Source organism: Zingiber officinale, chromosome 1B, assembly GCF_018446385.1.
Source record: "Zingiber officinale cultivar Zhangliang chromosome 1B, Zo_v1.1, whole genome shotgun sequence".
Classification (NCBI taxonomy): Eukaryota; Viridiplantae; Streptophyta; class Magnoliopsida; order Zingiberales; family Zingiberaceae; genus Zingiber; species Zingiber officinale.
This window is the reverse complement of record NC_055986.1, coordinates 168,872,121-168,887,834: the sequence shown is the minus strand read 5'-3', so window position 1 is coordinate 168,887,834 and position 15,714 is coordinate 168,872,121. Positions and strand designations below refer to the sequence as shown.

At 38.8% G+C, this 15,714-nt stretch overlaps 2 protein-coding genes across 5 annotated transcripts; one reads left to right on the top strand and one right to left on the bottom strand.

The window, feature by feature from the left end:
- Nucleotides 1–134: 134 nt before the first annotated feature.
- On the top strand, nt 135–4,232 carry LOC121991082 (probable serine/threonine-protein kinase PBL15). 2 transcript variants are annotated; one of them, XM_042545110.1, is made up of 5 exons: nt 135–374; nt 1,184–1,839; nt 2,403–2,660; nt 3,148–3,270; nt 3,416–4,232. In XM_042545110.1, the coding sequence occupies exons 2-5, from the start codon at nt 1,213–1,215 to the stop codon at nt 3,995–3,997; spliced, it is 1,590 nt and encodes a 529-aa protein (XP_042401044.1). In that variant the 5' UTR covers nt 135–374; nt 1,184–1,212; the 3' UTR covers nt 3,998–4,232. The 2 variants fall into 2 exon arrangements, with proteins under 2 accessions (XP_042401044.1, XP_042401050.1); XM_042545116.1 differs by lacking the exon at nt 135–374 and adding an exon at nt 424–1,079.
- A 125-nt stretch (nt 4,233–4,357) lies between these two features.
- On the bottom strand, nt 4,358–12,885 carry LOC121991061 (vacuolar-sorting receptor 1-like). Of its 3 annotated transcripts, XM_042545102.1 has the most exons (13): nt 12,161–12,885; nt 11,233–11,925; nt 11,002–11,090; nt 10,834–10,903; nt 10,674–10,757; nt 10,472–10,548; nt 10,305–10,386; nt 9,125–9,207; nt 8,994–9,048; nt 8,045–8,180; nt 7,723–7,724; nt 4,804–4,910; nt 4,358–4,653 (listed from the first exon to the last, which is right to left on the bottom strand). In XM_042545102.1, the coding sequence occupies exons 1-13, from the start codon at nt 12,444–12,446 to the stop codon at nt 4,558–4,560; spliced, it is 1,860 nt and encodes a 619-aa protein (XP_042401036.1). In that variant the 5' UTR covers nt 12,447–12,885; the 3' UTR covers nt 4,358–4,557. The 3 variants fall into 3 exon arrangements, with proteins under 3 accessions (XP_042401036.1, XP_042401031.1, XP_042401026.1); XM_042545097.1 differs by lacking the exons at nt 7,723–7,724; nt 8,045–8,180 and adding an exon at nt 5,050–5,181; XM_042545092.1 differs by lacking the exons at nt 4,358–4,653; nt 4,804–4,910; nt 7,723–7,724 and adding exons at nt 7,299–7,653; nt 7,803–7,909 and having other exon boundaries at nt 8,049–8,180; nt 12,161–12,884.
- Nucleotides 12,886–15,714: the final 2,829 nt, after the last annotated feature.

Sequence of the window (15,714 nt, the reverse complement as noted above, 5' to 3'; positions counted from 1 at the left end):
GATTTAAACTCAACGTGAGTGGCAATAAAATATGCCTATTTACAGCAAACCAACTGTGCAAACGTCAGTGGCATTATAGAAAATACGAGAGGAAGCAGTGGCGTTCTGGAGAAGAGGTAGGTCTTTGCTTGCAGTCATCGCATCATCTTCCCAGGCTCGCTTTGACAAGTGTTCATGGGGGTGCCACCTCCCCCCACCCCTTCCTCAATTCTTCTCCATTAATCTGCTTCCACTTCTACTCCTCTCTTCTCTTAGTTCTGCTGCGTACTTATTTCCCATTCCTCTCTCTTTCTCCGTGGCGGCCGCGCGGACACACTTCGCCTTGCAGGTTGGATCGGCGGCGGGCGGCGGAGCCGCGGGTTTTTGGGTCCGAGGTTAGATTTCGGACTCTCTAAACTTGGTTCGATGGTTTTTGTTATAAAAGGCTATCCCTTGGACGGACTTGTATAATCCACCCCCAGCCCCTTTTCAAATCCGAGTAATTGTCGGTCTTCGTCTACCACGGGGGCGCTAATTTCTTCCGAGATCTTGGTTTGGAAGTTGAATTCGTAAAGGTTGGGTCTTTTTTTGGAATTTTTTGTTCACGAGTTTGATTTTGGGAATTTTTCAGTCTCAGTTTCCTCGCTGACAGTTTTCGGAAAGTAAGGGTTGGATTGGATGACTTGTGGACTTAATTTTTCTTGAAAGTATAAATTTATTGCATTGCCCAACACCAGCAGCATAATTTGAATTGATACTGTTCAACCTTCTGACTGGGTAGATTTGCGATTAAACTTGCTCGTTGGTGCATTGAAGGCCACATCTGCGTTATTGTCCTGCGTGGGACGTCATGCGAGATGTTTTTTTTCTAGCAATTGTTGTTGTCAGCTTTTACTCTTCAGGTTAGCGTGCCGTGGTTATCATCTTTGAGCCGCTATTGTTGAACAGTTGAAGACCACAGAATACGTTTTTTTTTTTTTTTGACGAGATGATTGATCTTGTTTATTTAAGAATACTTGAATGAATCCCCTTATTGCTTCAATGAGAATTGAAGCGGATTCAGCTATTAGGCACACAGGGTTACTGATCTTTCTAGTCAGGTAGATGGACTTTTATCATCATGAACAATTCTGAAGATAATTGATTTAATTTATATTGTTGCTGCTTCTTTAGCTGATATTGTTGTTTGTGTTTACTTTGGTAGGGCAAAGCCACCCAGTTGATACTTGCAAAATGGGCTGCTTCACTATTTTGAAGCAGAATAAAAAGAAGAAAAATTGGAGGTTTGCTAGCAAGAAAGCCCAGAATTTGAACGAGAGCACAGCTTCTACACTGCCCGAGCCGGACCGAGATAGACCATCTCTTCAGTCAGCCCCTCCGAGTTTCAGAATTAGAACAAGATCTGCGCAATCTATCAATCAATCACTAAATGCCAGAGCTAGAGTATTATCAGCTCCTTGTAGCCTTCTTGTGGCAGATCGGAATGTTCTTGAATTTGATGATCAAGCAGAGTGCAAGGGTCGCAGTCGGTCGGTCAAGGATCAGCATCTCTCAAATCCTCTGCCTCTTCCCCTTCCCTCACCATGCACCAACTCAGTCTTGAAGAATTTCTCAAGTTTTAAGTCGAACCAACCAATGGGTTCCAGCAACACTTCAGGCCCACTCCCATTACCACAATCAAAGAAAGCACTTCGGAATTTTTCATATGATGAGATTTCAACTGCTTCGCAGCATTTCTCACTTGAATTTTGCATTCCAGAAAGCAGCTCATTTACAGTTTATAATGCAACTATTGGAAGTGAGATGACAACCTCAAAGAAGATTGAAGCCACAGTTACTCGTTTACAGCATTTCTCGCAGGTAATTTGTTCATATCAATTATCATTTTAGGAAATTTTGTTTGTGCGTACTCACTTTTTTGTTTTAGATATAAATTTGCAAGTCCTCTGCTTGTTAATAGAGATAAATACTGCGGTGTTGTATATTGTATACCAAAGCCTGTTGGCATGAATTTTACTTCAGGAAATAAATGAATGCCATGTGTTGTTTTTTGCTTTATTGAATCTACCTCAACCCATCCATTGTGACGCTGGAAATTTCATCTTTCTTCAAAAGTTCATACTAGTATTTTCCTTTTTTTTTAAAAAAAAAAAACAGATTTGATCTCATTTCTTGTGAAAGTCTGCTGAATCCATGTCACTTTTTTGTCAGATTAATTTCAAGTTGAGTGGGTGGATTTGACCAACTGTTACCTTTAAACTTCAAGAACAAATTATATAGATACGAACATTCTGTATTAGTACTACCTCTGCATGTGTTATTTTTATTCTTAGGGGAAGTCTGCATTCTAACAATCTCTAGAAAAGTAATTAATGGATGTTGCTGCACCATAGTGATGATTGAGTGAATATGATCTTTTTCAGAATTTGAAGGAATTTGCAAGCGAGGTGAATATAATAGCTTCCCTACAGCATCCTAATCTTTGCAATTTAATTGGGTACCATGCTCAAGAGGGTTCTGATGAGAGAATGATGATTTATGAGAGGCTCTATCATGGGAGTTTCGATCGACTGCTTCATGGAAGATCAGATGGTCCATCGATTGATTGGCCTACAAGGATAAAAGTGGCGCTCTGCGCTGCAAGAGGTCTTGCCTTCTTACATGAAGAAGGCCCTTTTCAGGTGAATTAACTTCATCCTTGATATGCCGTGCGCTGTGTATTCATTTAAGATTTAGAGACAAGGCTAAATAATTTGAAGAAACTATTAGAAAGGTAAAGAGCTGTATAATTCTAGCATTTTATTGACGCCGTCTCAATAAGATTACAACTAAGAAACTGGAAAAGTTTCCTTTTTAATACATTGGAGATCATCTGATGAGGATGGTAAAATATCTATAAAGTTAGCGACCGTAATCTTAACCATTTGTTTTTTCATTTTACTCGCCTGAACTACTAAATTTTGTGAAAGTATGACTGATGGCTCATTGCATACAGACAATAGCAATAATAATAATAATAATAATAATAATAATAATAGTCCACTTTGATAAGTCTTTTGCATGTGTATCAACAATTTATCTATTCAAACCATGTTCTGCAGAATATCTGGCATCCTCAAATTTATGCTCTTATCTGATATCTTTCAGTGTTATGCTTTTGATCATCAGGCTATGTATCATGAATTTTCTACCTCAAACATACAAGTTGACAAGGATTTCAGTGCAAAGCTCTCAGGGTATGGATGCGTCGGTTACTACAACCCAGACACAAGCATATCAAATTCTTCTATTGTAAGTGGTTTAACTTAAGTTCCTTGTATTCACGAACAGCATTCATCATTTTTTTTCTATCGAGTATTTTGGTTGATCTTGTTTCAGTAATTCATGTGACTTACATAGTAACCTTTACTAAACTTATCCTTTTGTGGTCAATCAGGCCTCTGGAAATCTATCAGTGGAGACCTTGGATAAAGGGTTACTGACCCCTAAAAGCAATGTCTGGAGTTTTGGAGTTGTCCTTCTTGAATTACTAACTGGAAGGAAGAATCTTGATGCTAGGTACCCTAAAGAGGAGCGCAATATTGTCAAATGGAGCAAGCCATTCCTTGCTGATGATTGCCGCCTATCATTTATCATGGACCCTCGGATCAAAGGACGGTTTCCTCCGAAAGCAGTACGAGCGGTTGCAGATATCCTATTGAAGTGCCTTCAGAAGGACCCTTCAGAAAGGCCTACCATGAGGGCTATTGCTGAATCACTGGAGAATGTTCAAGAGATCAAATGTCCCATTCGCTACCCTCTTCAAGAGCCATCTGCAGTTTCCAGTAAACAGATGCTGAAATCTCGAACGATAAATGGCATCATTATCCCTGCACCACCTCCAAAAGATTCCTTCTCGATGTCGCTTCACCTTCGAAGTTGTTCGACGACAGCTTCACTTGAAGATAATACGACAAGCAGCCCGAGGAAACCCCACTCACCGGTGTTACATCGGTCGGCTAGAGTTGAAGGATTCTAATTGTCTATATACTATATATTCTTTATTCAAGTATTCATGGATTCATGTTTGATGCTTTGTTTGTGATTATAATGTGGCATAACATATAAAGTATTGATGTGCCTGTTTCCAGAGAACAGAACAGAGTGAGATAATTTGTAGATAGAAGATGAGTGTCAGCTTGCATACAAGCAGTTCTGTAGTAGGGAGTGCACTTTGTTCAGCCTCTGTAAATAATAAATGTGATTCTCTCTTATTAGCAAAGGTGCTTTATCCATGGATTCTCATAAACTCATCCTTATTTATGGCAGAAGGAGAGAGAGATCTAACAAGCTTAGCTTATTTGACCCAATTAGCTATCTCAAGTTTTGGTACATGTAGTTTACTTCTGCAAAAGCTTTCTTGTTGGATTTGCAAGCTTAATAGCGATCCACATTATTCAACTCTTTTAAGTTTACAATTCCAATGGAGGCAAATAAGCTTCGGATCTACAACAAAGGTTTAACAAGTCCCAGTAGAAGGATCGCCAAGATTGCATATTACAGAATTCTGCAGCGTCGAGATACGTGATGAGAAATGGCTCAGATTTCAGCATGTTGGATGTGATTCTGTGCTTCTTGGTTGTCAAGCGGCATGTACTGTGCCATGATAGCGCGAATCTCCGAGTCCATGTAGCTCTAAAAGAGAAAAACAATCAGATGTTGCACCATAAACCAGGTACACTAGTTGTTTAACTATAGCAAAACTCACTTCATTGCATCGATGAAAAACATGAACTACAAACACAAGGATAGCAATAGAAATAGCTCAAAAATAGCAAACTTTACCCTGATTCTGTACTTGTATACAGCATAGGCTCCAACTCCAGCTAGCACTAGGCCAAAGAAGATAACCCACAAAAAGCTCCAACCAACTTCTGTCGAAGCTCTTTTACCTGGACATAATAGTGTTATAGTCGATCTCATGGAGTAATAGTAGTAGCAACTATCTTCTCTGGTTAATATTCTTTTGGTGCTTGAAGAACGCAGTTACTATGAAATTTTCAACAAAGTTAAGGATTTGGGTATACGCACTTATGCATGTGTCGTGCTCCTTTATGTATAATAATGAGTCATCACTGCAGCTGCACTCGTAGCTTCCCCAGGTGTTCTTGCATTTGCAGCCAGAGCATTGACAGGCTAACCTTTCCTTGCATTCATCAACATCTGAGAAAGAGAATCATTATATCGCGTATAGCAACTCAGACATATAATTACATTTTTCGCATCATGGGAGATTCATGAATATATTATGAAACTAACAGGTTTTTCATAGGAATAGCTGTGTTTTTCCTATCATAGAATATGCATTCTTATCTTTAGTAAAATTGACTTAGAACATCAATTTTCATAAATTTGCTATTCCTTAATCGTAAAAAGGGAAATAGTTATCCCTTTGTTCTAGGAAGAGTTATTCCTAAGCTATTTCATTCTTCAAATATTTACCTATTCTAATTCTATTCCCCACTCGAAAAAATATATATATTGTAAATGGGGATTGGGCAGGCCTGTAAGGTGGTGGCATGATGAGCCAAACAATTGAGGATGTTGATCAAATTGGACAGGCCTATCTGGTCAGATGGTTTGGTAGATCCAGATGAGCTCATCATGTAACATGCAATTCGGGTGATTAGGCAAAGTGGGTCAGATTGGGTGGGCCGATTGAACTAGCAGGTTGGGCAGGCCAGACATGATGATCATACCGAGAGCATTAAGGGAGTGTCAAACAGTTGGGTCAAACCAGATAGACCCTAGTAGTAGATCTGTCCCACTGGCCCTAAACATTCCTACGAACCAAACACAAGGATAATGAACAACCAAATAAAGGAATATTTATTTATTTTTATTCTATTCCTAATTTATTCCATTCTCTAGGTATAATTATTCTATCTGTCTATTTCATTCCTTAAACCAGACACACCATTAGCCTTTACACATCTACCAAAGGGTATTGTATAGCACAATAGCAATAATAATAATAATAATAATAATAATAATAATAGTCCACTTTGATAAGTCTTTTGCATGTGTATCAACAATTTATCTATTCAAACCATGTTCTGCAGAATATCTGGCATCCTCAAATTTATGCTCTTATCTGATATCTTTCAGTGTTATGCTTTTGATCATCAGGCTATGTATCATGAATTTTCTACCTCAAACATACAAGTTGACAAGGATTTCAGTGCAAAGCTCTCAGGGTATGGATGCGTCGGTTACTACAACCCAGACACAAGCATATCAAATTCTTCTATTGTAAGTGGTTTAACTTAAGTTCCTTGTATTCACGAACAGCATTCATCATTTTTTTTCTATCGAGTATTTTGGTTGATCTTGTTTCAGTAATTCATGTGACTTACATAGTAACCTTTACTAAACTTATCCTTTTGTGGTCAATCAGGCCTCTGGAAATCTATCAGTGGAGACCTTGGATAAAGGGTTACTGACCCCTAAAAGCAATGTCTGGAGTTTTGGAGTTGTCCTTCTTGAATTACTAACTGGAAGGAAGAATCTTGATGCTAGGTACCCTAAAGAGGAGCGCAATATTGTCAAATGGAGCAAGCCATTCCTTGCTGATGATTGCCGCCTATCATTTATCATGGATCCTCGGATCAAAGGACGGTTCCCTCCGAAAGCAGTACGAGCGGTTGCAGATATCCTATTGAAGTGCCTTCAGAAGGACCCTTCAGAAAGGCCTACCATGAGGGCTATTGCTGAATCACTGGAGAATGTTCAAGAGATCAAATGTCCCATTCGCTACCCTCTTCAAGAGCCATCTGCAGTTTCCAGTAAACAGATGCTGAAATCTCGAACGATAAATGGCATCATTATCCCTGCACCACCTCCAAAAGATTCCTTCTCGATGTCGCTTCACCTTCGAAGTTGTTCGACGACAGCTTCACTCGAAGATAATACGACAAGCAGCCCGAGGAAACCCCACTCACCGGTGTTACATCGGTCGGCTAGAGTTGAAGGATTCTAATTGTCTATATACTATATATTCTTTATTCAAGTATTCATGGATTCATGTTTGATGCTTTGTTTGTGATTATAATGTGGCATAACATATAAAGTATTGATGTGCCTGTTTCCAGAGAACAGAACAGAGTGAGATAATTTGTAGATAGAAGATGAGTGTCAGCTTGCATACAAGCAGTTCTGTAGTAGGGAGTGCACTTTTGTTCAGCCTCTGTAAATAATAAATGTGATTCTCTCCTATTAGCAAAGGTGCTTATCCATGGATTCTCATAAACTCATCCTTATTTATGGCAGAAGGAGAGAGAGATCTAACAAGCTTAGCTTATTTGACCCAATTAGCTATCTCAAGTTTTGGTACATGTAGTTTACTTCTGCAAAAGCTTTCTTGTTGGATTTGCAAGCTTAATAGCGATCCACATTATTCAACTCTTTTAAGTTTACAATTCCAATGGAGGCAAATAAGCTTCGGATCTACAACAAAGGTTTAACAAGTCCCAGTAGAAGGATCGCCAAGATTGCGTATTACAGAATTCTGCACCATCGAGATACGTGATGAGAAATGGCTCAGATTTCAGCATGTTGGATGTGATTTTGTGCTTCTTGGTTGTCAAGCGGCATGTACTGTGCCATGATAGCGCGAATCTCCGAGTCCATGTAGCTCTAAAAGAGAAAAACAATCAGATGTTGCACCATAAACCAGGTACATTAGTTGTTTAACTATAGCAAAACCACTTCATTGCATCGATGAAAAACATGAACTACAAACACAAAGATAGCAATAGAAATAGCTCAAAAATAGCAAACTTTACCCTGATTCTGTACTTGTATACAGCATAGGCTCCAACTCCAGCTAGCACTAGGCCAAAGAAGATAACCCACAAAAAGCTCCAACCAACTTCTGTAGAAGCTCTTTTACCTGGACATAATAGTGTTATAGTCGATCTCATGGAGTAATAGTAGTAGCAACTATCTTCTCTGGTTAATATTCTTTTGGTGCTTGAAGAACGCAGTTATTATGAAATTTTCAACAAAGTTAAGGATTTGGGTATACGCACTTATGCATGTGTCGTGCTCCTTTATGTATAATAATGAGTCATCACTGCAGCTGCACTCGTAGCTTCCCCAGGTGTTCTTGCATTTGCAGCCAGAGCATTGACAGGCTAGCCTTTCCTTGCATTCATCAACATCTGAGAAAGAGAATCATTAGATCGCGTATAGCAACTCAGACATATAATTACATTTTTCGCATCATGGGAGATTCATGAATATATTATGAAACTAACAGGGTTTTCATAGGAATAGCTGTGTTTTTCCTATCATAGAATATGCATTCTTATCTTTGGTAAAATCGACTTAGAACATCAATTTTCATAAATTTGCTATTTCTTAATCGTAAAAAGGAAAATAGCTATCCCTTTGTTCTAGGAAGAGTTATTCCTAAGCTATTTCATTCTTCAAATATTTACCTATTCTAATTCTATTCCCCACTCGAAAAAATATATATATTGTAAATGGGGATTGGGCAGGCCTGTAAGGTGGTGGCATGATGAGCCAAACAATTGAGGATGTTGATCAAATTGGACAGGCCTATCTGGTCAGATGGTTTGGTAGATCCAGATGAGCTCATCATGTAACATGCAATTCGGGTGATTAGGCAAAGTGGACCAGTTGGATTGGGTGGGGCGATTGAACTAGCAGGTTGGGCAGGCCAGACATGATGATCATACCAAGAGCATTAAGGGAGTGTCAAACAGTTGGCTCAAACCAGATAGGCCCTAGTAGTAGGTCTGTCCCACTGGCCCTAAACATTCCTACGAACCAAACACAAGGATAATGAACAACCAAATAAAGGAATATTTATTTATTTTTATTCTATTCCTAATTTATTCCATTCTCTAGGTATAATTATTCTATCTGTCTATTTCATTCCTTAAACCAGACACACCATTAGCCTTTACACATCTACCAAAGGGTATTGTATAGCATCATCAATAAAATACCTTGACAGTTAACTCCATCACCCTTGAAGCCTGGTGGGCATTTGCATCCCTCATCCTGCAAAGTTGTTTATTTTTGTGCTTAGAGATTGACAAGATTTGTGCAGACAAATGGCTTTAATCGAATTGCTTACCACACAAGCAGAATATGTCTTTCCATCCTGTGTTTTATTCCAGCATCCACCATTGTTGATCTCACACCTTCCTGACCCTGAAGCTGAAATAAAAGGTACATCATTAAATGAATTTCAAAGGATTAACTTGTGATTACGCTACTGAAAGCACCGAATACAGTTATAGCACTCAAAATAATCAAATTTACAATGTTAGAAGAATGAAAGTAGAAACGTGGTAAAATCCAACAGCTAAAAGGACTTTATCTCTCCAGAAAGAATTAGGCAACCATGAAAATTGCAGCGATATACAATATCATAGAAACTGTTTGACGGAATATACTGAAATTAAGAAAGAATCTTCATAGACTACAAAGAAGCAAAGATTAAATAGGCAATATAATTTGAATTTATAATTGATCAAAGCAAAGTGTGGTCCACATAGCATATGTATTAACCATTTAATTGCAAATCATGGTCTCCAACACCAAGCACTAGTGGGAACCTTATGCACTCTGCCACCCCTTTTTATGAGAGTCGGACCTTGGTGGAATCACAATTACCCAATGTTATGATGGCTGCCAATTTCACATGAATGACTGGAGGATAAACATCTGAATTATGATTTATGAATAATTGATACTGACCTCAAAAAAAAACACAAAGGACAGTCAATTGCAAATCAATGTAGATGGTTGATAATCTAAAGCACCAATTTAAACATCAATTAGTTGGACCATGAAAATGGAACATTAGGTCCCTGCCAACTAGTTGAGTGAGCTACTGTTGATTAATGAGAACTTTAGATATCAAAAGCTGAGTAAAAACCTTAAAAGTTAGAGACTGCCCTTACGTAATCATATTCTTTTCTTTTTCAGGTTCATAATAGGGTCATTGCTTCAGCAAATCACCAACAAAAAATCTCATCCATGTCTATCTAACTGTAGCCTATACAGTTTGTATAGGGATATCAACATTTGCAGTCGGAGATATAGTTAAATATTTAAATAGAAAGTAAAGGCACTAAAAGTATGACTCATTTTTCTAGTTCTAATATTTACCTTACTAATAATTACTACACTTCCGTACCTTAAGGCTATGCACATAGATTAGCTTCTGTTCAATCTTGGCAATGATAAGTATTCATAAAAACCATACAAAATTTACTCCAGCTCCTGCTTAAATGGGATTGATATAGTACCTTCACAATGGGTGTAACCATCGCCCACAAACTTCACACCTTTCACAACAGGGCATTCACAAATTCTACCACGAAAAGTATCCTGGGTAAAGATAAGTACAGAACATGATCAGCTGAGCAGAATTATGTATTTGTTGTGGTTATTGATGCACTGCTATAAAATGTACCCTGCATGCAGTGATATTAGAAGCCTCATCCTTCCAACAGCCACCATGATTGTCCAGACATTCATTTGTTTCTATCTCTATATAACAAAAATAAAATAAAATAAAAAACCAGAAAATTGAGCATTAATCAGCTATCTGCTACAGCATAATAGAGTCAATCATTTGTAGCAATTAACATAAGAAACTAAAAATGTCCACGTACCTTCACTCAAACAAACAGCTGGCTCAGTAGCCTCTTGGAAGCCAGCACAGATTGCTTTGAGCACTGCAGCCTTGTCCAGTTTGCCTAACAAAAGAAAGAACAATAAATTAAGCAAATTCCCAGGTAACTACAATCAGTAAACTACTGTTTGAAAGCTTACCCCGGTATTGCCTATTGTTGATAACAAGAGTTGGCAAAATAGTGACATCCCCACGGGAGTCCTTTCCAATCTAAGAACATTAATCAGGTTCAAAACATGAGGAGGATAAAATTGCATGTAATTTCAAATGTAAAGATAATGCAATGCTTCAAAACCAATGGTTTGAACCTGTGCATCTTGTTCAGCTTTAAGCACTGGATTATCTTCATCTGCATCAGGATCACCCATGCATTCATTTATCTTCTTCAGATCAATGCCTGTTGAAAAGTCCCATTATCACTGTGAATAAATGTCATATAAATGGGAGAAATAATTATGTACAATTTATAATTCTTTCAATTCATATCGAACCTAATGGTGGCATATAGCCATACACAACAAAACTAATAGCAAGCTCACCAAGTGATTTGATTACTGTTTCAGCACAATCTGTCGTATACTTCTTTTCCTTCATAGGACAACGGATCGCAAAGTCAGTCACATAATCCCACCACACCCACGGCTTCCCACTTTCATTAGCAACCTTATGCAAGCAAACTTGACGCAAGTTTTGGATTACAACATCTTTCCCATCATACCCTTTGCTGAAGTCCTGTTCAGGATCCGGTGCACAATATCGGCCATGGTTGATGCACTGAGACTTGCACTGCTTGCTCAAAAGAAAAGCTTCAGGACAGTACCATGTAATGTAGTGGGGCGTGAACTGGGTATAACCCTTTTTCTCTAATATCTGTGCTGCTCCTTTGAAGTTCTTAACAAACTCTATTTGACTGTCACATTTAGCACCACACTCATCGTTGCTGTTTGTCCAGAATTCATATTCCACGCGGTCATCAGGATGGGGTAGAGACTCCCTCCAATCTAAATTGACGTTGACCATATCACCATTTCGAAGTGCCTTCTTTAAGCTATCTCCAAGGCTTTTGGTGATAAGGGCTGACGGAATTGTGATGTTCTGTAGGTAGTCTGCCCTGCTGTCTTCCTCCTCTGGTGTGTCCATCGTTATCAGAGGTTCTAACTTGTCATCAGCCACAAGGACAGCCCCAGCTCCAGCATTCTGCGCGTACCATGCTTTTGCAGTGAAGTAACAATCTGCACAAAAACATTACGCTTCAAGCGATGACATATTACTAAAAGTCCAGAAATGACCGAGTTGTCTGACTCTATCTTAAATAAATAAGGAGATCAATGGTAGGGGAATATTGTTGGTACACAGAGATTGCAACAATTAAAATTTAACGTATGCATCTAAAAATGTTAAACAATCGACAAATAAGCAGTGTAGAAAAATTAAATGGTGGATGGAAATAACGCCCCCGAAACTTACCTCCTCTGTCAACTAGGAGAAAGGTGGGGAATCCGCCAGGTTTCGATTTATAAGAGATGTCGAAATTTTCGAAGCTCTGGCAGCCCTTCCGGTTGGCGTTCGGATACGCCACGATCCCCACCATCGTCCCGCCATACTGAGGAACGCCAAAGTTTCCGATAGCACACTCGTAGATTCCCTTCAACGAATCAGGCGAAGTCACCTTCAAGCTGTTCTTCTCCACCACGAACCTCCCCAAACATGATCCCCATAGAAGAAACAAAACCCACACCCGAAACCACACCATTCCTCCACAAATCTAACCAAGCAAACCTCAGAGAGAAAAAAGGCAATGCAAAAAAATCTTAGCGATTAAGGAAATTTGGCGCACAGAGCTCCGACCTTTGGCTCGAAAAGGGGACCAATGAGGCGGTCCGGGATCAAAAGGAACCTTCTTTTCTCTCTTCCTATGAACCAAAGATGATACCGTTTTAGCACGATTCCAAGCAGGGGGGGGAGGCGATCGGAGGAGGAGGTGAAGGTGGATCGAGGGCGAGATTAGGGTTCCCGAGCCTGACCGTCTTCTATCCGCAATGACGAGCAGGAACGGTGCGAGATGAGAGAGCGCACAGCGACGTGGTGGCCTTGGCAGCTTTGCTTCCTCCTTTTTGGAATTGGAGGAACTTGCCCCATCGCCTCTATTTGTTAACCGACCGAACCGATCGACGTCTAGACTGGCCTCGCTCACTTCACACCTCACGTGGTTGTTATTATTAGAATTTAATGTCCCTCGGATGCGGTGCAGAGGATGTCACGTTGTGACTACATTTCATGGCTTGATCCTAACATAAAGAATTTTTTTTTTCAAATATAACCTTAAGATATTGGACTTCTGATTCATCTATTATTTATCTTAGCGAGCGGTCGATATAAAATTTTTATAGGTTTAAATTAAATTAATCATCTAATATTTTCTGATTTAATATATTTTTATTATAAGAATTTAATAGAATTTTTATTTAGCCATCATAATTTTCAAATATGATGACTTGAAATTTTGGAACCTGACCCGGAGTTCTCAAATTTATATTTTACATGCACATCACCGTAGGATGGTATATAAGTCAAGTTGAATATAACATTACGATATTCAAGATTTTTTTATAAGGTAATCAGTCAAACTAATCTAAGTCTAACACGAATCAAGTTTTTTTAAAATGATTATTTAAGATTGATTTGTTTATTTTTTATAAGTTCGAGTTTGATTTAAATTTAGTTTAAGTTTGGATTATTTAGATGTTATCCAGCTTTTAATTCAAATTTATTTGATTTTTAAATTTTTTATTTTTTTATTAATTATTGAGTTGGATAATTAAAACTTATTTATTTATTTAATACATTGATACAAATTTTATTAATGAACATGATTTATGATCACTAACATTTTTTTAAATATTAATAAATCTAAATATATACGAACATGATTCACGATCGTTCATTTATTGTTTTAAAGTGAATTTAGGCGTCTCAATTTGATCTACCGCCTCAAGTCCGTTAAAAAAAACAAAAAACAATTACGAAAGCACAAGGCAAGCATGCTTCTGTAGCAGGCGATCTGGAGCGCGACAATTATATATATATATTTCAAATAATATTTTTTAAAAAAAGTAAATAGTGGATATTTTATTATGTAGGGGTTCAATTAGTATTTAACAATATTTATACAAAAATTGATATTATGAGTGAGCATTTAGTGTTTGACAACTAAGATTTCACGTGAGCGCGAATATAAAATGTGGATCCTTTACATGGAAAGTTTCATATAACACTTATAAGTTTACATAATTTGTCGACCTTCTGAAATTATAAAACTATCTTTTAAATTTTTTATACTCATTTTACTTTCAGCTCTAAATCGCTAATCATGTTACCGGAAAAAATGGCATAAACATAATTTTGTATTTTTATTGGAGTTGAAAAGTAAACGCTTGATTATTTTAATGATATTAGTAAGTAAAGTCATTTGCATAATTAGAAGGGATGAGAAAAAAAATAATTTTTTAAAATTTTAAAATTGAAATGAATTTGAATGTATTTATAGACAAGGACAAGTTGACGGCTCTTACGTAATTATTTGTCTATCAGTTCTTTCAGGGCGAAATGATCATTGAGATACGTGCTGTTGCCCTATAAAATTTTGGGATCGAAATTCAAATTCAATGTGTAATTTTGGGATTAAAATTTAAAACATACCCTTTTTTATATCTTAATTATTTGTACTAATAATTATTAATCATTCATGATTTATCTCTTCTGTAATTACATAGAAATGGATTGACGAAAACGGCAAGACGAGTGAATCATCTTTTGTCACATGTGATTATTTGTGTATCTTCCCCTTCGAATGGTACGATAGTTAAGATATGGGATGAAATTTTAGGATCAAAATTTGACGTATCTTCCCTTTCATAATTTACCTCTTTCATATTGATCAAGAATGAATTATGAGGGGACCCCACAGGTCATCCGAGTTGGTATGTGGTGGGATACTTGCCACATAAGGTCGCGGGGTCGAAACTCAGGGTAGTCGGGACGTAAATCCCCGGTCCCTGTGCAACTCATCCCACCTACCACATACTCGCTCAGGATGCTGTGATTTACCTCCCTCGTAATGGCCTTGGGTCGGGTGCGGCGGGGGCGCTGGGGGCGCTGAGGGCGAGCGATTTCGCCTTTTGCCACAAGAATGAATTATAAGGGGACCCCACAGGTCATCCGAGTTGGTATGTGGTGGGATGCTTGTCACATGAGGTCACGAGGTCGAAACTCAGGGTAGTCGGGGCGTAAATCCCCGATCCCTGTGCAACTCACCCCACCTGCCACATGCTCACTCAGGATGCTGTGATTTACCTCCCTCGTGATGACCTTGGGTCGGGGGCGCTGGGGGCGAGCGATTTCGCCTTTTTTGCCACAAGAATGAATTATGAGGGTCCCCTCGGATGGGTCTAGTGACTAGCGCATGATGTATTGCCACCATGAGGTCTGGAGTTCGAATCTCAGCAAAGCCGAGTAAATACCTCCATTATGTGCTAATCACTATTCCAAATGCTAGTAGCCGTCCGTGATTTACCTTCTCCGTATTGACCCTAGGACAGGTTGGTGGGGGCGCTGGGGGCGAATGTATTCGCCTTTTTTGCCACCAGGAATGAATTATGAGGTGTCCCTTCGGATGGGTCTAGTAGCTAGCACATGAGGTGTTGCCACCATGAGGTATGGAGTTCAAATCTCGGCAAAGTCGAGGTAAATACCTCCCTTATGTGCTAGTCACTATTCTAAATGCTAGTAGCCGTCGGTGATTTACCTCCTCCGTGTTGGTCCTGGGACGGGTTGGCGGGGGTGAGCGTATTCACCTTTTGCCACCAGGAATGAATTATGAGGAGTCCCCTCGGATGGGTCTAGTGGCTAGCGCATGAGGTGTTGCCACCATGAGGTCTGGGGTTCGAATCTTGGCAAAGCCAAGATAAATGTCTCCCTTATGTGCTAGTCAAGTCGCTTGTGATTTACCTCCTTCGTGTTGG